This window comes from Cyrtonyx montezumae, unplaced genomic scaffold (assembly GCF_038088225.1).
Source record: "Cyrtonyx montezumae isolate F1298 unplaced genomic scaffold, pur_monq_1.0 scaffold_3, whole genome shotgun sequence".
Classification (NCBI taxonomy): Eukaryota; Metazoa; Chordata; class Aves; order Galliformes; family Odontophoridae; genus Cyrtonyx; species Cyrtonyx montezumae.
The window spans coordinates 92,098,514-92,125,965 of record NW_027072034.1 but is presented as its reverse complement, the minus strand read 5'-3'; the positions used below and the strand labels follow the sequence as shown (position 1 = coordinate 92,125,965).

General features: G+C 37.6%; 1 protein-coding gene across 1 annotated transcript in view; it reads right to left on the bottom strand.

Moving 5' to 3' along the window:
* The window catches only part of WNT7B (Wnt family member 7B), an 89,450-nt gene that overhangs the window by 26,777 nt on the left and 35,221 nt on the right, over positions 1 to 27,452 (bottom strand). Inside the window, exon 2 of the mRNA XM_065742363.1 lies at positions 12,688 to 12,914. Within this exon, the coding sequence (XP_065598435.1) occupies positions 12,688 to 12,914 (227 nt within the window). The remainder of the gene's footprint in view (positions 1 to 12,687; positions 12,915 to 27,452) is intronic.

Here is a 27,452-nt window from a genome sequence, read left to right as displayed (position 1 = left end):
TTGGAGTCTGCCATTTATCACTACCTATTTTTCCTGCTCCCATCTCATCTCTTTTCCTCTTCTTTGCCCTTCATGCACATTCAGAAATCCGCTACACTCTTTCCCATTTCCTCATGCCCTTAGTGAAGCAGTTGAAAGGCTTCCATTGCAGAAATTGAAAACATACTCCATATTAAATGTAACAGAATAGTAAGACCAGCAGGTCCAGGTTTCGAACACATTCAGTTCATATAACAACTGAGAATAAACAGCAGGGGAAGAAACTTGATGGGTTGCTGGAGGCTACCCTTTCTTGTGGAACATGTCTGTCACTTGCTAAATAGGTGCACCATCTGGTGGTAATTTTGGACTCACACTTGTTCTTAAATTTCCAAATAGTAGTAGTGGAGTGTACGCATGTGGTTACAGCATTTTTCTGCCAGTATCTTCCTGAAAGCCATCGACTTAGACAACTTTTGCAGGTACTAATGGTAAATGAGTACCAAGAATAGCCAGGAGTTTAAATGAAGGTCATGTTTCCATGTCTGTTACACCAGGCAAGCAGGTATGGCTATGGAGGACCACAAGCTCCTCTAAGAAAGGATGTGGAGAGAAGGAAAAATTACACAGACAGACCAAAATTAGACATAAAGAGGCTCGATACCTAATTAGGGAGTCTAGGCTCCCAGGACAGTCAACAGGGACATCCACACAGTCAGGCAGGCAAATTAAGATCCAAATCACTCTCTGGAAGAGCTTCGCTCTCTTCTTTGACCATACAAGGAATACAGGCTGACTAGGTTCATATCTTAGACATCTCATCCAAATGCCTGAACTATGAGGTGTGAATCTGGGCCAAAAGAAATAAGTGAGGAAGGGACTCCCCATTTTTCTGCCTCTGTTGTCTGAAGCCCGAAAGTTCAGCAACAAAGACATATGTCAAGACTACTTCTTGTGTCATTCCCCTCAGAAACTGCAAAGCTGTTTCAACCCTATCAATTGATACCTTTTCTGAATAAAATGGGTGGATCAAATAGTCAAATAGTCACAGGGATTGGAAGGGACCTCAGGAGAACATCTAGTCCAACCCCACTGCTAAAGCAGGTTCCCTGCAGTAGTTTGCCCAAGAAGGAGTCCCAGAGAATTTTGAATATCTCCAGAGGAGAATCCACAACCTCTCTGGGCAGCCTGTTCCAGTGCTCTGTAACCCTTAAAGTAAAGATATTCCTCGTGTTCAGATGTAACTTCCTGTATTCCAGTCTGTGCCCATTGTCCTGTCACTAGGCACCACTGAAAAGAGCCTGGTCCCATTCACTTGACTCACACAGTTTAGATATTTATAAGAGTTTATAAGGTCTCCTTTCGGTCTTCTCCAAACTGAACCAGTCCCAGGTCTTTCAGCCTTTCCTTATAAGGGAGATGCTCCAGGCCCCTAAGCATCTTTATGGACCTCTGCTGCACTCTTTCTGGAAGTCCTCTGTCTTTCTTGAATTGATAAATCCAGAACTGAACACAATATTCAAGACAGAAAACAAGTTTCCATGTTGTCATGAAGAAATGAGTGAACTGGTAAAAATAAATAACGATCCACATGTAAGCTAATCAACTTAAATAGAGCTTTCCAGCAATTTGTCAACAGCAACTGACTTTACTGTCATCAAAGACAGCCCATGTCTGTTGAACTGTATCAGGAGGTACAAGCCAGCACCCTAGTTTTCTTTCTAGGATAAGCCTTTCTTTACCAGTCCCAGAAGACTGATGTTGAATCTCTATAGTAGAGAGACCAACAGACTACACTTGTGGCTGTCAGTCTTCACCTAGAATTAATTAAATCTAAAGAATAAATCAAATCAAAACTGAAAAAGTGTGACACTTCTGCTATCTGAAAGACCCACTCATTGTTTACATGCTGGCTTTTACTATGACTTCCATACTGTGCACAGAACTTAGACATGCATTTTAAGTGAAGCACTTTCATACCCCATTATACTCGAATAGGACTTAAAGTATAGGGATTACAGTTAATCATATATTAGGCAAATAGAACATGACTCAAGTTCTTGGATAATTTAAGACTGAGAGAACAGCTACCTTAGAACTACTGTGCTAGATTCTGTTTCTTCAAGCCTCCCAACAATACGTAAAATTGTCCTCTTGTATTCTTGTTTGCTTTCATTTTACTTCAACTCTCATAACATTAACAATAGTATTATGTTTCACGATTATTGACATACAATACATCAATAAGAAATAAACTGCAGTCACAGGAAATTTAATCCAATGCTAAAGAGTCATGCATGATGCTCAGGAAGGAAATTTTCACAATAAGAAAATAAGATATTTGTCAGTCATAATATTTTTGAAGATGCCAGCCACTTCATTAGACAAAGAAATTGTACATGACTGGAGGCGGGACAGTAAACTGCATGGAGCAGCGATCTGAGCATGAATGCTGAAACATTCACTCGCAAACCAAAATGTACAGATCAACAAATGTTGTGGGTTTTTTTGTAAATTTTGTACATGCTTCTTGTGTGTTCCAAGATTTTCAATTTAGAAACAGATGATTTACCAGACAGAATGCATCCCAAGCAAAAGGACAGGAAAGGGACGGATGTTGCTTCACGCAACTCTGAAATCTGATGTTATGTTTAATCCCTCCTGCTTGATGTAGAAATTGAGCTATATGACCAAACCTATCATCTGCAATTTTAGGGGAGAGATTTTGACAATGTAGTTAACCACACTAGTGAATTTCAGGGAATCTTCAAAGTAATTAGAAGCCCAAGTTATCACAGTATCAGATACTGAAAGGTTTGTGTCAGTTACTCTTCTGTGCTGCCTTTCATTTTACATAAAAGATTTTCTTACAGGTGGCAAGATTTGGCAGCACATGCTAGTTTATGAAGTTGTTCTGTACCTAAATATTCAAATGCTACATAGTTGATTTCTCTTTATCTAATTAGGTCTTAGTCAAGTCTCTGATATAAAACTCAGTTCCAATTTGAACTTCTGTTTGTAGTTAAAAGGCAAGAGTCTTTTGAGTAGCTGTAAAATCCTGGCTCTTGTGAAAGCAGAAGCAAAAGTACTACTGACCAGAATTTGCTCTCTGTGATTTTGGGCTCGGCCCAGAACCAAACATTAGATAATTTTAAATGTTATTTGCCTTTCTGTTTAAGGTGTGCATTACACTGAAAGTCACTGATCAATAGGATGGGGAAGTTAGAAATTTCTAATTCAGACAGCATGCTTTATATCTTTTGTAGCCAGCAATTTTATTACAAAGTGATATGAAAAAAAATAAAAGAAAGAAAGAAAAAAAGAAAAAAAAGACATTAAAGGAACATGGATGTGGCACTTGAAAGTAAGGAAATGCCGATCTTAATGCTGTTCAAATTTAGCCCTGTCGTGTCCAAATTATGGTACAGCTTATAATTAAATAACAGCCTTGAATTTCCCTGCTATCTTTTCCATGGGACCTCTGACTCACTCATCCCAAGGAAGACCGGTAACATGGAAAATTTTATCCTGAGTAGCTGGAGGCAAAGTTAAAAGCAACTGGAAATGAGGATTTTGTTCTGGCCAGTGCTGAGCACAATATGATCAGAGTTATAGTTACACACTCTACCCATAAGGCCATATTACATGTAACATCAGCTTTTGTCACTACAGATAATCAAGTTTACTAGAACAATCAAAAAAATGTCAAAAACTATGAGTATCCATCCATCTCAAAAATAAATGTAGTTTTTCACATTGGCATTTAAAAGAAGTTATTCTATTTAATTAAAAAAAAATCCATTTGATTTTGGACCATTGAAACAAAGTATGAACTTGCTTCCCTGTATCAACCTGTTATTTTTTTGAGAATACAATGGCTCTTTTGTAAATGGCCCTTTTGCAAGCTGAGGTCTAAGGTCACAGGAAAGCAATGTGTTGTGCTATGCAGTGTCTCTAACCAAGATGCGTGATGTCACATAGAGAAATGCAACTTTAGGATGCATATAGAACCAGGCAAGAACAAAGCACAGGAGTTGCAGAGATTTGAGTTTCCACATTTACAGGTCCCTGCATCAGTTTACATCAAAGGACACTCATCATTAACTAATTTAAAAGGGAGTACACTAATAGACCAAAATGAAGTTGGTCAGAGCCAGGTATATCAGTGTATTTTAGTTTGAAAATCTCTACAGGACATCTGTTCCAAGGAAAACTTCATTTTTATAGGTAAAACACAATAAAACAAAAGTTTAAGGAGTTAGCACTCCCCTCAGAATGGAAATTTCAGATCTCACTCAGGTCAGCATCTACCATTTTTCATCCAGCTGCAAGCCATATAAAGTTCATGAAATAAATGCATTAATGTATTAGTGTTTTGTTGAGAATAATTGTGTGCCTCTTAAAGCAAGTGTTCTTCCAGAGAGGCAACTATTTAAATGACAGTGATAACATTTAATCTAAGAAAATGTGTACTTTTCTTCAAACCCATTACCCCCGAGAGAAAAAAAAAAAAGAAATAAATTGAGCTATTCTTTAACTAGGCTATTGAACCCTACATAAAGACATGGAAGTAGAGAATATAAATCAAAATTTTTTGCTGTCAACACATGATTTACAAATAGTACTACCCATACACATTTATCCATTTATCTATGATTTGCAGTATGTTATAAAACATTAAGTCTTTCTGAATCATTCTGAGGCTCTGGCATCTGAAGAAATATTTAAAGCTCAGAGAAATTATCACCCACATATTTTTGAACAGATTTATTAAGATGGGAATCTTCTATCCTCTTAAAATAGGATGTTTCTTTAACACAATACTTCCTTATAAGAGAAGTGATTTTTTATTTTTTCTAAAATCCTCCAGACAGAAACCTACTAAAATTAAGAAAAATCTGAACCTACCACTCTCAAGAGAGATTGTCTCCTCAGCTAGAATATTATCAATTCTTAGCACAGTAGTTGTTTCATAACTTTTTTACTAACCCTTCCCAGAATCAGCAGCTGCCAGCTGGAAGGTTTATTTTCTTATTCTGGTTTGGGTTACTGTATTGCTTTTCTGCTTGTGATAGTAAAAATCTTATCCCCCCTTCTAGAGACAGAAAATATGAACTGTCTGAATCTACTCTTTAATTTTTTTTCAATGATGATAATGCAAACTGAAAGAGTCTTCTCACCTTTCCTTGCAGCAACTAGATTTTCACAGCTTTTTTCTACTTTGTAGTTTTCCTTCAAATGGAATTATCCAGTAAAAACTGTCCAAAGGCAGCCTGCATGCCTTATTTTACTTAGATTACTGCCTATAGGGTAACTAATGTAAGTATGAGGGTCTTTAGACGGAATAGTCTGATTTTGTGCCAACATACCTTGTCTTTGTAAGGCAACTTGTGGGATAGTCAGTAACAAAACTGAAATCCTTCTGTGACAATATGTATGTGTGTATATATATATATATACATATTATATATAATATTATACATACTTATTATATATGTATAATAAGTTTATACAAATATACCTAATAGTCTTAAGGTTAGGAATATTTTTGTTTTTCCTTCCAGCAACAGCATGTCAGTTGTGAAAAGAGATGCACTGTTTATGTGAGCCATTTAACAGAAAGCTTTGCAATGTGTGTTTGCACTCTGATAAATCTTTCCAGCAAAATGAGCATACTGAAGTGGTACTCAGATCTTGTATTTTCTCCTCATTATCAGATGTTTCTGTCTTCCTGACTGATTTACCCAACTGGTATGGGTGGTGATTTGCTATGCACGCCTTTTTATTTTTTAGTTCAGCCTAATAATGAGAAATCTCTTCATATAACTGAGGATTATACATCTTGTAATATGCCACCACGCTTCTATTAAAAACTATCCTTTCATAAGCCACAACTCATTAAATTTGCCATGGCATTTATAGCATGTACTCATTTAACTAAATCACAATAGCAAATGCAAAACCTCCACATGATATTTTGTAAAATGGACATTGGCAATCTTTCCAAGGCACTCATGAGCAATAAGGATCCAATGCGTGTAGGTTTTACGTAGTCTCTGTAAGATGCACACAGTGTTGGCTGATCATGTGTACCTTTCTGTTGACATTCCAGATAGCCTCTGCACTGTATGTTGGAAGACAGTGCCATCATACAAGAAGTCACCTCTCACACTGAAATGGCTTTCAGCAAATCCTAGCACCAAGGCAGACTTCCAGTTCAAATTACCAACAAGTTTCTTTCTGATCAATTGTCTGAATGCAAAAAGGACCTTGTATTTAGGAATGATGCTATATGACAACAAAATAAACAAATTTTTTTCCATGTTAGATTCACAGATCTCTGCACAACTCTGGTTGACAGTAACTGACAAATGCCTAAACCAATTATAGCACCTACTGCTACGACAAAGATAATTACTGCCTTTCCGCTGGTGAAGTGTGCACTCTTCTCTGTATCACATTTAAAATAATCTAATTCCAGCTCATTTTCCCCCTCCAAATTGTTTCCAGCTGCACGATTCCTTTCTTTCCCCCATATTGTTTTTATTGGATATAACACAAGTCTGTAAAGATAGATTTTCCCATAATAAATACACAGATGTTAGAATAACAAACATACAGTCATACATCAACCTGATGTACGAATTACTGAGTATTAACTAGCAACATGTATCGATTAAAAATTTAAAAATGAGAACGCAAAGTAACTGTGAGAAAAAAATGGTGGGAGGAAAGAAAGGGGATGATAGTGGTAGAAATATGCTTACTTAAAGCAAACTATCCAGATTCATTTATGGTTCCCTTTCCTGATTTGCTGATAGCATTAAAACGTGTATGGTTGTAAAGCATTCCTAAGAATGCCGCCTGTCCTCATGTATTGGAAGTGTTCTGCTCATACTGCAAGTAAAGTGTTCCAAGTTGGCCAACTCATACTAGACACTACCGTACAAGATTAATGTACTGGCCTAGGGGCAAATTTCCATTTTTGGAGAATAATAAGCCTTTCTACTCCTCCCATTTTACTAGGAAGTTTTATGAACATTTGGCACCTCAGTTAAACCACCATTGTAGCCCAGAATAAAAATGACTGAATTCATATGTGAATCCAAATTTAATAAAGCCTATATATGGCCTCAACCAAGAATAATTTACTGATGATAAAATGCCAATAATTTCTCCATTATGCCATCACTTACATATCTTTCATGCCCAATTCCCATTTTTCTTTTAGTTCTGAAGTTGAAATATTGGGATTTGATGTGGATTTATTATCTGTTTCTAGTGCATATGTACTAAAGAATATTTTTTTGTTATGAGTGTTTTTGTTCAGAAGATGTTCCTTCCCCTTTCTTCATCTTCTGTTTGAAATGATACTGCCTTCATAGCATTTAATGTGTGCTTGTGTATGCTTGTGTATGAGTGGATGTTTCTATACAATACTGACAACTGACTTCATAGTCTACCAATATTTCACAAAAGAACTTATAAGATTCTTTTCATTTGTGATAAAATTCATGCACATATTTTAGCAGTATTTAAAAAAGTAGTATTCTCATCCATCCTGACCCCTTTATGCCTAGAGTGTGAACCAAAACTTAAGCAAGTACATGGCGAATGGAAGTTTCTTCAAGTGTCTTCTCTTAAATCTCTCACAGCCAGCAGCTTAGTCTCACTTCAGAAGCATCCTTTCCATATATCAGAAATCTACATGTCCAAATAGCAGATCAGATATTTAAGTAAATAAGTAAATATGTTGATTCTTCCTAGTGACATGTGCAGTTCAATCACGGGGGCTGCTCTGAAAGTAAAACCTGCAATTTTATTATGTTGGCTCACAATATCTAAGGCAGGTGGTTCTGGTAGGGCAGCAGAGGTTGAACGAAGGTTCACCACCAATATGCACAGCTGTCACACTGCGTAGTGAAGAGCTCTTGCTTCTGGAAATGATCAATACACAAATAATTATCTGGAACAATCCCATTTCAAAGAAAAGTGAGTTTCACTTCTGATACACTGATTCTTAATCCACTGCTCTGAGACTATACTGGCTACTTATTTCCTTGGAAGTTACTGGCTACCTATTTCCTTGGAGTTATTTGCTTAAAACTGTTATTAATAATCTATAACTTTCTGAAGTACCAACATGATAGATTGCTTCAGACATCATTTGGGGAAATTAAGACCAGTCCATGATTTTAGGACTAGAGACTAAATGCTTCCAAACCCGGTTCATCTTCAACAGGTCAGAATGATTGTCTTTTGACAATAATTATAAAATTTATTATACCAATTTATATATTGTTAACCAATTAGTCTGTGAATCGATTTGTTAAAGAAGTAACCTCAACACTTATAACAAGAAGAATGTGTGGAGAGTGGAAAAGATGAGTTAATGTGAGGAATAGGCATGAAAACTAGGAATGACTTCAGGAAGGTTACAGCTATGTGTATGTACAGGACTCAACGTGTAAAACTGAGTGTAGTAGTGACACTTTGGGAATAGCATGTTTGGAAAAGTTTCTAGCAGTGCTTCATTTATAAACCTCATGCCACATCTCGCATCTTCTGTTCACACTACTGATTTGGATACCCCTGTCACTTTTTACGTCTGCCCACTATAGATCTTTCACACAAATACAAATGCCCCATGCATAACTTAGTTGTTAGAGTTATTATTCTGTTCCCTGAACAAAATCTTTACATTGCTTTTAAGGTATAGACACCCATGTATTACAGAGGTCATGAGTGTCCAGTCTTTTGGGTTGCCTGAACCACACTGAGCAAAGAGGAATTGTCTTGGGCCACATACATATAGGTCACTGCAAAAGTAATGCCTGATATTTATCTCCATGGAAACTACAACACATAATGAGCACAGTAACAGTATCTAATAGAGCACATTCTCAGCTACAGAGCGCTATTTTTCATTATAGTCACCACCATTAGCTATGCGTTTTCACCAGCAATGAATAAGAGCTTCAGGCCACACTCTTCAAAATCTGCACAAGTAGAAGTGACCCACTGTCATCACCACTACTGCTGAAATGCACCACCTGTCACCTCACTGTGCTCATATCCACTGTTTGGTCTCCATAAACATTCAACAAGCATCAGGGAGTGTCAATGGTTCCCATTTTTTATTCATGAAGGAATTCAATGACAAACCTTTACTTCATATGCACTTCCATGTAAGATGCTAGTTAGTCAAACTGACCCTCTGCTGCTATCTGTCACATGGCAAAAATTTGTGGTGGAATATTGGTGGGAAAGTTCAGCCTTTACTTCCATACCACCAGTACCTGCCTCTGACACTGTGGGCCAACATAATAAAATAGCAGGCAATACTTTCAGAGCATCTCTGATAAAATATATAATATAAAACACATATATGTTACAAAACTTATTTGAATCTTTAATCTTTTTTATTAAAAAATAAGAAAAGTTGAATCTTTAATCTTTTTTTATTAAAAAATTAGAAAGGAAAGCAACAAAAACATAAAAGTAGTGGGATATTTGACCTTTTTGTGAAACCAATGCATCAGATGGTTTCGATGGAAGTAGCTGCACTTCTTAGTGAGTTCTCAAGGTGTTTGGCAGAGATTTTTGATAAAATATTACTCTTCCTCTGTTTCACCACTGCCCCCTCCCCATGCCCTGGTTTCAGCCCAAATAGTGCCAATCACACACCAATGTTTGGCTGTTGCTGAGCAACAGATGTGTGCCCAGGGCTCGGCCAGGCCAACCCATTCAACAGTGGAGAGCCATTGCCATGATTGCACAGGGCAGGAAACGGCCTCTGGATGGTCTGGGCTGGGCTGCATGCAGGTCGTGCATCACAGTCTGTAGATGCTTGAAAGAAATTCAGATCCTTCTATCATAGATTACTTTCCCCCTCCTCCCTGTGATCTGAATAATTTGTCTTGATTTTTCTTGTCCTTAAGTGGTTCTGCCATGGATCTAAATGAGCTTTCCTCTGGGGTGAGGTAGATAACACGCCTGTATGTTTTATTTCTAATCCTTACTTCAGTTTGTCTAAGTCAGAACCAAATATCTGTTTCAGTGTTTGTGTATACATCAGATCCAGATGTGTTTTATTGCACATGCAAATATTTATACTTACAAGTCTTTTGTATCTTTCAGGTATTTTTTTTTATTATTTTTCCTATTTTTACTTTTTACCCCTTGCTAGTACAATAACACCGCTTTCTAAATCCTGTACTTTCCCTAGATACTGACCACAGTGTCTCTGGATGCTACTCCACTAATAAAACAAATAAAGACACGTGGATTATGGGATTCTTTATAGATCTGTATGGAACTCATCAGGCTCAGGTGGCAGGAGTCATGTAAACCTCCATCCGTTACAGTTTGTGTGGTTTCACACCCAACAAATGTTAAATCAGAGATCAGCTGCAACTGCCAAGTTTTGTCTGTGTTTAGGTTAAGCTATAAAAGAATCCACCAAATTCCACATCAGTCATTTCAGAGCTGCAAGAAACCACCCAAGTTTGGTGAAGAGGTCAAGAATCTGGTGAACATTTTGGCAAAATGATCTGAACAGGGCTCAAGAAAAGCCTGTTTTTTCAGACTTTGTGTAGTTGAGCATCCTGATAGCTGATCCATCTTGACACTAAACAATTTTTGTTTGCTATAGCACTTATTTCAAAAAGAAAGCACAAGCACAGTTAGTTGACCTCTTTAGGTATTTTCACTGCGTTGACTTCCACAGTTTTTCTCAGTGGTCAAATGTCACAAGATACTTGGTTTGAAGAGGAGAGCAGAAGTTGTGAAAATCTTTTTAACTGAAAGCTTAGCAATGACAACAGACTCTGGTACAACACTCCAGTATGTCTCTTTCCAAGGACATAAATGACCTCACAGGTATTAAGAGAACTTACACTTCCTGCTGAATTTTGCAGATTAGGACAAAGGAACATAAAAAACAGTAGTATGTATGGCATCTGTATATTTTCTAGCAACAACATTGGTTTGGACATCATCTTATGACAAATAAGTGTAAGACCAATGAAGGAAGACCAGACCTGTGCTTCTGATAGTCAATACAAGTGACTAGATATGTTTCTGATATATTTAAAGTTGAAGGCACATGTCAAATATTAGGTTGTTTCCTGTACACTATATCTTGAGGATGATTAATGCCTTCCACTTACAGTTTCCTTAAGATACAAGTAAATCAAGGTGTATTCTTTACACAGAACTGTAAATCTTTTAGGACAAATCTGGGAAGAGACACAAAAGCAAATTTCTCACCAAACTGGGCCAAATGCTTTTCTGAAGTTTGAGAAATTTTCACTTTTCTTTTGCCATTAGTTTGGCTTTCTGGTTTTTATGGATTTTCATTATTAATTTTAGCCCTCCTCCTCTTCTGTGATTCAGTGTGGAGCAAAGATCACAGAACATGATGAATTCTCTGCTGATGTAAGTCAGTTCTTTTGATATCAATGCATTTATTCAACTGCAAATCTTCATAACCCAACCACTGTGCCCTTCAAAACCCATATCTCAGTCAGTTTTCCAGACATGCATTCTCTTTGAAAAAAATATTCAATTTCATCATTGACTTATGTATACCTCAGATTTTGGCATTCATTTTGTGGGCATGCCGAGGAAAATAACAGAGCTATGATCAATGCTAACAACCAAAGGATAATGTAAGTTCTTTCCTCCTTGCACAGACAGCATGAAATGTTACAACATTTCTTCATGTGGTTTTGAAGAGATCTTATGTCTAATCACGTTTGCATTACAGACTCACCTGAACTACTGAATTTAAGAAAGAAGTGTCATCCAGAGAAGAATGTGACACAACAAGAATGTGATACAGCCCCAAAGGGAAGCTGGATGCTTTCTCTCTGAGAGCCCTCATGATCAGCCACTCACAACAGAAAATGTTATCCCAACACTTTGCACCATCAGCATGGTAAGAAGGCAACCGTTAGGGGAAGGAGGTAAGGACAGGAAGAGGGTTAATATAATGAGCTGGATGATGAGAAAAACAATGATCTCAGCTCTGGGAAAAAAATATATGCTCCCTATGAAATAATATCAGATATAGGGTAAATGGAAAGGGATCATTTAGCTTCTGCCAGCTAGTGGTTTGTCAGGCCAAGATCCTATATTATTTTCTTTGAATAGGTTTCCTGCCTCAAATCATTTGCAGTATTTGCTTTAAAATATGATAGCAAGACTAAAATGGGTATGTACCATTGCTTTATATTGGAAGGCCTGTGTTATATGTGCTACTCTTCCATGAGTTAATTGGGAATTTCCTTCTAATTAATCTCTGAGGAGGTGTTATGTGGAGCTCCTTTTAGTTCCATTTTGATTGGCTGTATCAGACACCACAATTATCATGGCAACCTCTAACAGGACAAAAATTGGAAATATTTTTTTCACAGGGTATGATGACTATGTCCTTGGATGTCTGTGCAGGGATCTGGGTCATTTCCGGGTATGAAGTTGCACAGATGTGAATGACTTCACCTGGAGTCCCTTAGAGATTTTTTGCCTCTTTCCAATTATTATTCTAACAGTGAACAAATACAGACCACTGTTGTTCTGGGACCTCCACTGTTGAACTCCAGTAGGCAAATACAAGACGGAGATAATCCCCTGAAGATCCACAGGGAGAAAGCTAAAAGATAGCCCCAGTACATCACTTTAGCACTATATTAGAGACTCCCTTACCTACTCGAAGCTCTTGTCCAAAAACTGTTTTCTCTCCCAGCGCAGAGCAGTTCCACCTCCCATACCGAAATTGGTACTGGCACTCATTGATTCCCATTTGTGCCCCTTCTCCGATCACAATGATGGCATCAGGGCGGCTCTGGCAGATTGCTCGCTGCCGAGGGGCCAAGCCTGGGATTTTGTTGCAGATGATATTAGCTCCTAAAGCCACCACAGATGACAAAGCTCTGAAGAAAAGCAGAAAGACACATTAGAATCAGATAGAGGCCATTAATTGCTTTTGCTGAATGCTGCAATGTGGCAGGCAAGGCGCTAAGTAAATGAGGAAAGGTTGGAGTTTGAGTTCCTATAATTACACAGACTTATCCCAACCTCTTTGGTCTGGCACATGGATTTGGAAATACTGTAGTAATTCGTAATCTGACTTGTGCCAAAAGCACCACACAAGTGGAATTTTGGCACTTTTATTTTCAGTCCTGTGCAGTGCCACCAGCTGCTGCTAAGTGGAAACTAAGTCATATTGAAAAGCAGAAAATAGTACTAATTGATTGTTTCTGAATCTCTGAAGCTCATGTCTGTTTTGAATGGCCTACACAGATTCAGGCTCAGCACTTTAATTACTGCAGCCAGTTCAACCATTCCTCATGTGAATCTAAACACAATTAAAACGATGACTTGACACAACCAACCCTCCTGCTCATTATTACACTCAAGTTACTAATTGATTAATGAAAATTCACCAGCTTAACTGAACTTTTAGACCTGGCAAATATCATGGAGCACATACAAGTGAGCCTTAATATGTGCCATCCAGACCAGAAACATTTGCAGTTTTCATTCTTCAAGTATATTTTCAGAATTTGTTATAAAGTGTGCATATAACTTGCACCTACCATATGTTTTCACTTTAGTACATTTATTTTTCATTTTTCAGCTCATTTTTGCAGCATCTTTGCAGGCTCATTTCTCAACATCTTTACAGGATGCATTTTAAGCAGTAATTTTTTGAAAAAAATGAGACAACATGGGTACATATTCAGGGATGCCTCTGGACACATCTATCCTGAGTGCTAGTTAGGTTCAAGTGGCACTGGACAAGCCAGCAGGAGCAAGGAGAGCAGAATAGTTGTTTTAGCAAAACAGTCATTTTTCAACACATAGTATTGGACCTTGTGACAGCTACACAATCTAGAATCCTTCAGTCCATTTTCAGAAAATGCTCTTCAATATACAAATCAATGAAGAATTTCTTAAAGTGCCTTCTAAAAAATGTGCACCATCAAGAGAGAAGACCTCAAGGCATCCTGCCCCATAAATGATGTCTGTGGGCATTATTTCTGATGCACATCCTTGATCGGTTATATAGACCTCCCAAAGCCTGAAACAGCCTCTGCTGCACAAACCAGCTGTCTGTTGTGCATCACAGAGAGCATACTGTTTCTTGGTAACTGAAAAGAAGTAGCTCCATGAACCCTCTCCTCTCTGTAGGTTGTCCCAGCCTAGTACTGGATCATATAGATAAGTTTAATTTTCCCATCCTGTTAGTAACAGGATAAAGAGTAATTTCCCCATTCCTTTCCTCTCCATCTTGAACACTCACTTAAGCCTCTCTTCTCAGTGTTAAAAATTTCCCACTGGAAATATCCTTTTTAGAAAATGCTGACTAAACAAAAGTAAAGCATTTTGTAGGAATTTATCCACTTCATCTCAAAGGTAACCAAAAAATTACATAAATGTTTCATTTAAACAAAATCAGAGTGTTTCATTTTGCTATTTCTATAAACTACAGTAAAGCCAGAGCAAAAAGGATGAAATGGAGAATTCTTCCCTAGTCAAAATGAAATACCAATTTTACTGTGAGATGGAAATTCCATGATGATTCATTCTGCCTTTAATAGGTATTGGTGCATCTTTTCTGAAGTTAACAACCTCTAAGAAACTTGCCAGTTGTGTATTTTTATTTATGGCTTGGGGATTTATAGATATGGAGAAAGGTATTGCTAACATAGAGCATGCATGCCGTGTCCAACTTGAGTCAAAATCTTATTTTCTTCCTTCATTCACCCTGCTACTGTCTTGTAATTAGGTTTGAAAGTGTATTCTTTGTTCTCATTGGTTTTGGAGCAGGCTTTGATCAAAATTGGACACCTTATTCATCCATAAAATAAGTATGATCATATCTGCCTCAGAAGGTATTGTGAGGATATCAATAATTACTGTGTGCTTGTAGAAAGATTTAAGACATTCCAGATTGAAGAGTCCAAACTGCAATTACTGGGGAGCAGAGACTCAGGAGGAGGGCAAGAAGTCCCTTTTTATTATTACTTCCAGGGACTTCCCTCTTCTGGGCCTGAACTTACCACCATATTCCCTCAAACTTGTTTAGCCTAGTTTAAAATTGTTACTATAATTTCAGTGCCAAAAGAAATGCTGAATCATGAATCTGAGGTTTTGGAAAACTTTATTTATATTAAAGAAATGCACCCAGCAGCATTTCAAGCTTCCTCTCCACTATTTCTTGTGGTGTCCCTCAGTTTGTGTGTCTGTCACACATTTGGGAGAATTGTACCATGCTCCTGCCCCTTGGCAGGTTCAAGACTGCATTTTTTTCACTCGATGGAGAATGTTTTGCTTTATAACTGTCAAAAGACACATCCATACACCACATTTTGGCATCTTTTCCTATCTAAACTTTCTCTGTAGTGCAAACTCCTTTGATTCTTATCACAAGGAAATCCTGAATGTGGTGTTTTTTTAAGATTTCTAGTGCAATTGTAACCATAGCACACTGAGATAGCCCATGCATGCAAGAGTTTGATGTTGCACCATCCATATAGCTAATCCAATTGAACAACACTAGTAGAATAATGTTGCTCATCTGAGCAATTAATGGTAGTGGCTGGCATATAAAGAGCCTTAACATCATTAGTCATCAATGCAAGGGCAACATCAGCACAGAAATAGAGGTGTAAACAGATCCACATCCAAATTAAAAATCTCTGGTCTCAATCTGGCCTTGGACAGGACATTGCAGTTCAAAGTTTGCAACAAACTAAACCTGAGGAGTGGGGTGTTCAAAGGCTTCCTTTTTGCTTTACAATCTTGAAATAACAGATTTGTCACTCTTGGAAAAAAGTCCACAGCAGCTCTTATGATCTGAATTTATGCAAAAATTCATGGCAATTGGGGGAAAATTTCAGTGTATTTGCTGAAGTAATGCTTCTTAAATTGTACAAAGAGAGATGACAATAAATATTGTCCCTCAAAATCTGTTCCTTGTTATGCTTGTGTTCACTCTCGAGGACCTATACAGCCTTCCTTTCACAACATTAGAAGGGAAAATGTAAAGATCAGAAACATAAAATTATTATACATTCCAAGTTATTCCTTAAAGATATTTGAAAATACTTCAGAAATTCAACACTAAGGCCTAAAATCACATGAATAATAAAAACATAAAAGTTAATATAATCTTGATTGTCAGAATAGAAATGTACTTCACATTTATATATCTTCTTTAGTTTTTAATTTATATTTAGAAATGCAAGGATCTATTTAACTTCAGCATATTTGTCATTTAATTGATTTAAAATATTATATGTTCTTGCAACTTCAGACTAAAGTCCAGTATAGGAAGGTCATCATTTGGCCTATATTTTACAGACAGGCTTAGAATCTTTGCACAAATAGAAAACATATAAATATGAAATAAATACTCATAATGGCCAATTGTACAACTATATGAGGAAAATTCTAATTTTTACCATTGTTAGGAGAATTTTAAAAAGTTTTACAAAGGGATGAAGAAGAGCTTTCTGCTTATAGATAACTAATCAGAGTAATCATCAAGCTCCAGTATGTGCAAAAATTTGTGTGCAAAAATATGCACTGAGATTCTTCCAAAGAGCTTAGAATTTGGATCCAACAAATACATAATAAAAGGCAACACAGTTAATAAATATTAAATTACCAACATGTTTCAAATAGACAAAACACTTAACTAAGTTGATTTTAACCCTTTTTAGGAACTAAAAAAAAAGCTACACTCAAAATTTTTCTGTTAGTCCTTGCTGCTTGTGCAAACAACTCCTAATAAGGGAGCCTGGACAGGACCTGGCTGACTTCAGGAGCCAATACTTTACCCTCTGACATTCCTATTTGCTTGTATTCATGGCTGCACAGCAGAGCAGTGCACATTTCCCCACAAGCCCCAGGACAGCCCCGCTGCATGTGTAGGGTTACCCTGATGTCAGCCCTGGCTACGCTACCTGATATTCACCTTAGCTTGCTGGCATGCAGGGGCTCTTTATCAGTGAGGAATGCAAGGATTTATCCACACAAATCCCATTAACATAAGAGGAGCTGCACGGCTTAGACCAAGGTGCACTGTACTGAAAACTTACCCCACCAATCCTGATAATAAGTTCTATAATGGGATCTTTGTTAGAAGAGGAACTGCTGGCATATTTTGCAGCGACACTGTGACATATCTGAAACTGTACACCACTACTGAATGGTTTACTTAATTAAGAATTCCTAAGTAAATATTTTGAGCATGCATAAGTTGTAAGAATTGGCAGAAGCATTCTGGGCTCTGAATTCCATCTGCATATGTTTATGCTTCCAATTTTGTTTTCCACAGCAGGCTTTAGGAAATCATTGTTCAGTGCTATGTTATTGAAATGGAAATCAAACAGACCTACTCGGTACTGTCCCACGGTGCACCCATTCCTGCTGGAGCTCTAAGCATTTGGATGTGTGGGATGCTGACAGCAATGTGATAACTCAAATTAAATGAAAAGTGGTGATTTCTCAGAGTAGGTCATCCGAACAATAGGCTTCTAGATCACTTAGTGTGGTTGCTGACATACTCCAGAATGAAAATGGTGGGATAGGCGAGCCTGAGGAATAGCTAGCACAAAGGCAGAATGTACCTCAGGCTGAATGCTTGCTTTAGTGAGCAGTGGGAACAAGGATCCATATTATACCCTTGTACATAACAGCAAGATAGCTGAAGCTTAAACTGAAGGCTCAGGATCTATTCCTCATCTAAACAGCACTATAGCAGGATGTGAGGGTTGGCAGTGGCTAGAGACAACACGTGAATCTCCTACTCGGTAGCTGTCATAGACCCCACTATCATTCGCTACCAGATTTTGGTTAATTATTTCTGTTCAAGCCAGAGCAAGAGAAAGCACAAGCATCTATGACTGACAAGTATATACAAGTAACATCAGCATTGTTATCTCCTGATAATTATACCTGTGATAACATTCTGATCTGATAGTTTATTTGGCATGTGGATGGTTCACTATATTTATCTTTTACTCAGCAGTCAATGGGGCAACTCGATATAATTGTAATATAATAATAATATATAATAATCCTATTATAATAGGATATCTTAAACGTCTGTTACACTTAAAGTTTGCTTGTATTAAATTTCTTAAAGACCATTATTCCCTTATATATGAGGCCAACATTTTCAGGGTGCATCAGTCACAAATTTCATTTTCAAGAGCAAACAGGCCTCATATATAAGTAAGTGCAAAAGTCTTCTCCAAAAGAAGATGTTAATATTCTTAAAGATAAAAAGTTATGAGTTATTTCCCATTTTTTCAGCTATGTTTAAAACAGAGCAACATGAATATTTGATCAGGCCTTTCTGATAGGAAGTCCTGGTGATCCCTAGGACATGGTACTCTTCAGTCGCCATGTACTAATCTAGGATCCATTCCTCCACATGGACCTCCATGAGAAAACGTTTACACCAGGAGAAGATGAATCACCTAGCAGATAAATCAAACTGACAAACAGGACATTTCCACATTCTTACAATATTTGCATGGTAAACTACTACACAGCAGACATTTTCTTTTTTGTTCTACATTTTCTTTATTTTAGGAGTATCTCATTTGATGGAGAAAAACACTGACATCTTGCATGTATAAAAATCATTATTAAAATAGGATGTGAAAGTATCTGAAGTTCAGGAAACATTGATTCCAAAGCAATTTGGATTTGGAAGAGTATTTGATTTGCCAAGCCAGAGTAAGCCGATAGGCCTAAGCAAGATGCAGGAAAGCAACAGCTCTCCTGACACATGTGGAGTCATTTGAGAGATATGGGATATCCCTGCTTTGGTCTTCCCAGTAGTGAAGAAGGTGATGTGTAGTGTAGCAGAACTTATCTGAGCAAGTTTAATGAAAAAATGGTGTTGATATGAAGTGATGTGACTTCTTTTGAAAATCCAGGACCTTGTCAAATGTAGAAATGACACTGAAACATTTCTGGTTTCATTTTTTGGCTATGTAAGCACACAGTTAACAGGTCCTACTCTTTCATTATCAGCATCCTCAAATTCATTATGCCCAGCAAAGTTCCAAGCAACTTCTCCCATCAATAACAAAAATGTTCATTCCTGAATGCCAGGCTGCCTGCTGAGCATTTGCTGTTGGTATGGATGTCAAGTGCTATTATTTGCCTTCCACCCCATTTCTGTTTTCCTTTAGCACTAGAAAGAATCATGCTGATATCTAACAAAGTTACAGAGTTGTTTGCTGAATAGTGATTCACCGCAGAGGAAAAAAAATACCTTGCAGCATAACTGTGGTGGGATATTGCAGTTTCACTGAGGGGGAGTACAACTTTGAAATACCAAAACGGCTGGAAGAGATATGCCACACGTTTCATGTGTCTACACAAAAATGATTCGGTGTTACAGAGAAATAAAAATATCACATTTCAAAATGTAAAATTCCATGCTTTTGTTGCATTCTTTGAATAGCAAATAAGAACAAATAAATTGTCTACATTGTGTATGACATATGCGTAGATATGGACATTTGCCAAACTTTGTCAACTCCAAGCCTAAATTAAGTCCAACTGGATGAATATTTTGGCTTTGTCCAAATTTCAGCAGATTGTTCTTTCCTATGAAACGGTTATAAGGTAAAGAGAAAGATGAAATAATCCAGTCAAAGTCCAAGAGTTGGAAAGACCATACCCTACTTAATGTGTGAGGTCTGGTGTATTTATGTCAGATGTGGTGTGGCTCTGAAACCCTTGAAGAATTTTTTTGATGCATAGAAACATATATTCCACTTGTCTAGCTCACTGTAAATTTTCATTTACTAGCAAGTATGCATATGTGGTTTTAAATATCAAAGATAGAGTGTTAGTGCAAACTCTTAAAAATCTAGTTTTGTTATATTTTCCATTTAAAAATTAAGGATATGATAAATCTAATATGCACAGGGTTTCCATGGACCCGATAGACAAATTGAAAGAGGAAATCATGTAATAGTGGATCTACAGGAAAGGAAGATATCTGTTTCCCAGAAGGATATAATCTGGCTTTTCCCTTATGACAGTGCAAGTGAAAATTCATTTCTGCTAGCCAAGGTATGAGCAGTCAAGGAGAATAAATTCTGAAGATCTACTAATGAGTAATTCCATCAGAAAATGAAATCTTCTATGCTAATAGTGTCTGTTAAACATAAAGATGAAAGCATGCATGTGGCTTTAAACTCCAGCCAAAAAGCCAAGTAAAGTAGACTCAGAGGTCTTTTCAAGTGAGGTAAGTGAAGGAGTCATATTGACCCCATGTACAATGTGTAATTTGGACTAAGTGACCACTGGAGGTTGCTATTTCTGCACTGACAAATCAAGCAGTCTATTTGGTCTTGAATTAGCTGCAGAAGAGAAAAAAATCATACTCACTTTGTCAGTGACATTACATTTGGTACACTCTATACACCAAATAATTTAAGTCATGATCCATCTGTTCTTTTCCTTTCCTCAGCACAATTTTCATAGTCGTGTCTATTTGCTACAGCCATGAGATAGTGTAATATCGAATTGAATGACACCCACAGACAAAATTAAATCCAAAATCCTGTATGCTTTGTGGCACATTTCTGTGGATGCAATGAGTGCACTGCTCACAACAATGGCAGCTTCTGCTGTCTGCATGTCACTTCAGTTAGTCAACTACTACTTAAAGCAAAGTCTACTAACACACAGATGAAGAGCATGAGGTCTTTTTTCAATGTTTCTGATAGTTCAATTAATCTTTTAAATGAGATCGTGGTCAGGAAAAAGCAGCCTCTCCTGTATAGGTGCGCAGGATGCAGAAAGCAAGTGAGAGGACTGGGCCTTTTGACATGAGCCCAAATGTACCAGGCAGATAGTTGGCCCCTTGACACATCCCCAGTCTGATTGCAAAGCTTTCATTCCCAGACTTTCTTTTCATCATTGGCCCACTTTCACCATTTCCCTCAGTTTATACTAGTTGGTATAAACTCACTTAAACACACTTGCATAATTTCCAGTATGTAGAAAAAAAACTGGGAAAGAAGCATGACATCCCAGAAACAGAAATCATTTTCTCATCAAGTTCAGCATGAAAGCAGGTATGGTTTGACTTTTTCAGAGCAACAAACAACATCAGTTCATCCCCAGCACTCCACTTTTGGAATCAAGATATTTTGTTACCTTTTGGTACTTTTCTATTTGTTTAGAGACCCCATGCACATTCTGGCTGGTACTGTCATGGTGCTACCAGCAAGCAAAATCCCATGTCATGTTACTCAATGGCAGGTTGGCACAACCTGAAAAAAGAGCCCACAAAATATTACATAGGCACAAATTAATGGAAACAGTAGAGTGGCTTCTGCTTAGTTATGGATGGAATTTTTTAATAGGGATTCAAGATTACACAGTTAACCCTCCTCCCAGATGAGGCTACACCTGCACCACCACCAGGCCCACACAGACATATTTATGCAGCATTAGATGACCCGACAAAGGTTGCAACATAATCATGGTGCTGCAGAGATCGGCATGAGCTGATTGCCCAGGTGCTTGTCCTGCTCCCTGAACGGGTTTGGCAACCAGCAGGTTTTGCTGTGGCCATACAGGTGGCTTTCAATCACCTTGCCTAGGCTGCCTGCAACGTAAGTACACTCTTGAGATGGAGGTGCCATGGAAGACTCTTTCAGCCTGCACAGCTCAAACAAGATCTTGAAGAGCTTTGACTTAAAGATGGAGGATCTGCTAGGATCAGTCTATGAAATACCACTGATTTCAGTATTTGTCACTCGTCATGCTTTCCTTGTCATTTCGTCCCATAACTGGAAATTTACTATTAAACTGCTGATCAGGTGAAGTAAATACATCAGTAAATGTTCATGCATAAAGACTTTAGAGGAAACACCAAATTTTCCAAAATCAATCTAAGTGGCAGAAACTTTGCATTAAGAAATGCAGGGTGCAGAAACACTGCATCAGGTAGGATTTGTATACTTTTAATAAATATTTGTCTTAAAAAAAAAGAGAGGAAATGATCACAACATATTTTCAAGAAAATATCAAACAGAATTGCTCCTCTATAGAAAAATTAATAGTCCATCAGTACATTAATCTTGCTTTTTCTCTTCCAAGTCTATTTGCTGGTCTTTATTTTCCAGCAGTAAAGTTATTTGCAGTCTTCTTCACCATCACAGCTAATTGTAAGCAGAAGCACTTTCATGAAGCTGGCCTACACTCTCTGCATCTCATGCCCACCAATGATGATGCAAAGAGAAATTCTAATCCATCAGATAGATAATTTTTGTTTCACGTCCTGGCATGAAGCGGTGAGGAAGTTTGTGGATGTGAGTTTTTTCGTATCTGTTAGGGAAGGAAGCAGGATTGAGGTGCTAGCAAACTGTGAGGCTTGTCAGACAGTCAGATCTGCTCCCAGAAGTTGTCAATCACTATGAAATGGCTACAGACTGAGAAAGCAATGGTAGAAAGCTGGGGTAACCCTTCAGAAATTTTAGAATATACTATAGAGACATCCTATGCACATTTCTTAATTCTCAAAAATGTTATTGAGTTCAGCATGTGTTCTTTCTACGACAAGAAACACTGTGCTTTAAAATCTGAACTCCAGCACAAAACAATACAACTAACAGGCTGCCCACAAGTTGCCAAGGCTCCTTTCAACTGCTTACACCAAAACTTTCCTTTTAACTGACGTAGGAGCCGTGGGAAACCACACAGTATCTTTTCTTGTTCCCTGGATTGTTGCACTTATTCCAGGTGTTCAACAGGATTAGCAAAAGCCAATCTGAATTGTTTTTCCAGGAGGATTTTCTGACTTTGATAGGCAGCTCTAAAAATTGAGCATGTGTATTATTATCCTAGGGGGTCATGCTCAGTGTATCCCTGGGGACCACCCTCTTGCAAATCATGATAAACTTATGAAAGCAGATTCTAAGATCGTACATATCCCAGCACTTACACATGCATTTGTTCAAGGAACAGTTGGATGTTGTGTTGAGGGACATGAGTTAGTGGGAGCTGTTGGTGATAGGTGAATAGTTGGACTGGATGATCTTTTAGGTCTTTTCCAATCTTGCTGATTCTATGATTCTATTCTATGATTCTATTTTTGATGCTGCATGTACCAACTCTGGTTCAGCATCTCCGTGCCTTCAAACTGAAGATGATCTTTGAGTCTGCCTCTTTTCTACTATATTTTGCATTCTTTTTCCTCCAGCTCTCTTCTAATCTAGTGATTTGAAGCTGTGCTTTTACAACCATGAATTACTGAGTGAACCTACTTAAGGAGATAAATGGAAATAATATTGGGATTCACTGCTGAGCCAGCATAGACTGTACTCCAAGAGCTACAAAAAAATACAGTATGTGTAATCTCCAGGACATTAAGGCAGACAGCTTAGCACATGCAGTCAGTCAGCACACAGGGCAAGATAAACATTGCCAAAAACTAAAAGCAAGGCCTCAGTATGGTGTAAAGTGTTACCTCTGCATTTCACCCTGGTCTTCAACATCTGCCTGACCTGCACTCCTGGAAAAGCCTTCCCTGCTGACATCTATTCACTCTGCTTTTTTTTCCCCCCAGTGTTATCATTCTTTTGCCACTAATTTTTTTAAACACTTTTTACCCTAAATTGATGAATTTGATGGAGAAATCTAACTTTTCTGTCTATATTACATTTAACCATTCTAGAGCAGAAAAATTTCAACTGGTAATAACATCATGCAATATATTAAATTGTGAAATTATTACATTTTCCTAAAGTCACACAAGTTAAATATTATTAAGTACTGTGGATTTAACCATTACACAAAAGGAAAGTTTAGTTAAAAAGGCTTATGACTGTAGCCAAGGAAAGTCATGGACATGCTCTAAGATGTGAAATCTGCAACCTGCATGCATAGTTTCTCTCAGTGGGCATTCAGATTACATGACATGCCTTTTCCTGAGGCATTAGGCCAATTCTTGCCAAAGCAGCATGTACTTGTCTTTGAATGTATAAGAAGAACCCATGCGTAGAGGGATCTCTAAGTGTACATACCAGAACACTCCACTGGACTGGGATGCTTTTGCACAGCACTATGCAAAGCTGCCCACTGTAAGTGTACACTGAAAGGATCTTGTGATGTTCCAAGATCACTATTGCTGGAGATTGAATGAGCTGCATGCCCCAAAGAAGTTTTGTATGAAAGTCATTTAGTAATTACTTCTATGTGAATGGTGATGGGACTGCACAGTACTACCAACAGAAACAAATAAATAGGGGAGAAACTGACCTTAAGGAAACAGTAGTTCATACACCTTCCCTGAGGCAGGGTCTTTTACATGCCTGACATGCTTAGTTCTTAATCTTTTTTTTTTTTTTTTTTTTTGTAAGGGAGGACATACATTGGAGGAAAAAATGACTTTCAGTTTAGGTTGAAAAGCAATCTCCATTTTTAGGCTAGTCAGTATGCTCGAGAGGCCCTAGCAGTTAAGAGTCCAAATAATTAGATCCTTCTGAATTTGCTATAATATATGGATTTCTATAAGATATGGGATAAAACTTTCTATCCGATACCACTTTAAATAAACAACTCTAGATTTAAACTGGTGTTTACATTTTTTAATTCATCTTCTGGGCATTTCATCCCTAGTATATTTCAAACTGCCTGATTTTATTGGATTGCTGTTACATTATTCCATCAAAGTGAATCCTTAAACACCAGTTTCTTTGGCTCACACACAAAAGAATTGTACCATATGCTCAAAATTTCCAAGATGAGCCTATTGAATCCAGGGTGAAAATATACTGTCATGGCAAAGCAAACATGTAGCACAGGCAAGACATCAGTGAAATACAGAGTTACATGGAAGATGATAGCCCAAATGTTGAGAGCTGGGTTTTGGCTTCTTCAGATTTTTAATTCCCAGAAAGGCTCAGTTTTTTTGTCCAAATTGTTCACCCAGGTCTAATGACCATTGAACAGTCTAGCAGGCACTACATATAAGATCGGATTAGAAGGTCAGGGGTTCAGTCCGTAAGTAGGACCACTCACCCCTGTCACAAATGTACTCAGTTGACAGACAATTCTTTCTGATGAGTTGGCCACCCATTTGGAGGGTCAACAGAAATCTCACTTATTTTGAAAATTTGACCATAAGACACAAACTGCCCTTCTGTGTGGGGAAGTACCCCACAGTCAACCAGGAAGAAATCACAGTTCTTGCTATTCAAAAGACATAAAATTTATCCTCCCCAAGGCTCTTCCTGGGGGTAGTTAGTGTTTTCCAGGTTGCTTGCTTTTGTTCTGGCCTCTAGTATGTACTAAAGCACTACAGAATGTCGTATTAATTTTCATTTTAAAAGAATAACTAGTTGCAGTGTGTGAATGTCATTCATATTTGTTCAGCAAGTAACTTTAACAAACAAAAGAGAAGGTTGTGAATGCTTTCACAAAAAAGGTATTATAAAATAATACCTTAATGCCATGTCTTAAAGTATACTTCAGACCCCCTTTGCTTGTTATGCTTCAAAACTTCCTGTCAACCAAGAAGAAAAAAGAAAATTTCACAGCATTCTTTCTGCCTTACATAACCACAAGAGTAAGAAAATCATCCCCTTTTTTTTTTGGTGTTTTGTTTAGTGTTGGGAAAACTATAGTTTCATGAAGGATCTGATAACAAACCCATATGGTGAATTATCTGATAATACAATCCAAACATCACAAACCAACTCCCAAAAGCTAACAAGAATCAGTGTCTTTGTTGTAGAACAAAACAATGCAATCTCATGCAAACCCAAAATCCAGTTTCTCTGGAGATACCAAATGTCTCATTCACAGTGGAAATAGATGGTGATAGACGATGACGCATGTACTACATTTTGATGTTTCCTCCCCGAGATGAAACAGAGGGCTTGATCTCTTGTGGTGTTAAAAATTCTCTGGTGTTTTTTGGAATCAGAGAACTGACGAAAAATCAGATAATTATATTTGTCTGCATAAAATTCCTGCAAGTATTAGCTACATATTGCAAACTTTTTCTACCAGAACGGCTTTTCAGTGTTTGGTTTGCACAAGAACCAGTGTAGTTTTTTCTTTCAGCAAAACTGAATGTAAAAAACCTTCTGAGTACTTAAGTAAATGGGATAAAGCTTACTGCTAAATGAATTATATTTTCTAGTTTACAATTGAATAATTCTGCTTAGGATTTTAGACACTATTTCATATTTAACCCCAAGACAGGCCTGTGAATGTGACATTGAGCACAAGTTAGAGGTCTGCCACTATTTTGGGGCTCTTTCAGGACAGGCAGAAATGTGTGTTCATGTTTATAAACAACATATGAACTGTGTAGATAGATATACTTGTAACTCAGAGAAAAGGCTTATTATTTTGTGCACTTCTTAGGATGGCCTCAGACTGGAAAAGTGAAGTGATGGATTTTGTCTGTAACATCTGTGACATGTCACAAAACAGCTGGGTTACAGCATGGCCAGACTTGTGAAATAGGCTTATTGCTTTTGCATGTAAATTGAGTACTTGGAGGACCTCCGGGCTTGCTAGAAATGGCAAATAATAAATCCATACTGCATGGAAGCAGATCATGGCTCTTCCTGTATTGCTAACAGAAAAGAAACAGGGCTGGAGACTTCAAGTGGGAAGATTGACATTATAATCCTTTTTATACCATAAATCTTTTGTGTATCATTAACATCACAATTATTTCTCTAGTCCATTTGGTTATTTAGTGCAAATCCTTGTTTATGCTACTTCAGTGAAAGATATAAGCATTGACAGTAAATTTCTTGGTAAAGGGATTACTTTCAATTCTGCCCTATGTTGGACAGTATATCCTCCATCTACATACAGTATCACTGCATAAAACTAACACAGAGAAAATTTCACCAAAAATGTGAAATATTTCCCATGACTCAGAAAATCAGTTATTCTTAATTCAAAAAAGGAACAAGATAGTCTGTGATGTGACATCTTAAGATATTGCATCTCACTGTGGTTACTTTTTCTGACTGAAACCAACAGTAAGCCCTAATTGAAATTCAAATATCATCCAGGATTGAGATAGGAAAGACCAGAGGAAAAAGGAAGTCTTGGGGGAAAGAGATTTCCTAGACCAAATCCACCTATGTGGACTGTCACCTATATGCATAAAGTAGTCACAGCTGTAACAGAAGCACAGGGAGATCTACCCAAGAGACTGAGCACTGTAATGACAACAGTAGGGGGCCACAATCTGATCTGAAGAAGCTGCATGTGGAGGGACTGCTCATTTGCTACCAATACCTAAGCTAAGCAGGATGTGCCTATACCAACAGATGGAATAAGCTAATTCAACAGAAGGACATGCATTAAGGCAGAGGTGATTGAGTGAGTCGACCTTATGTGATTCAGCATGACAAATAAAGATTGCAAAGAAGAATAAAACTCTACAAGCT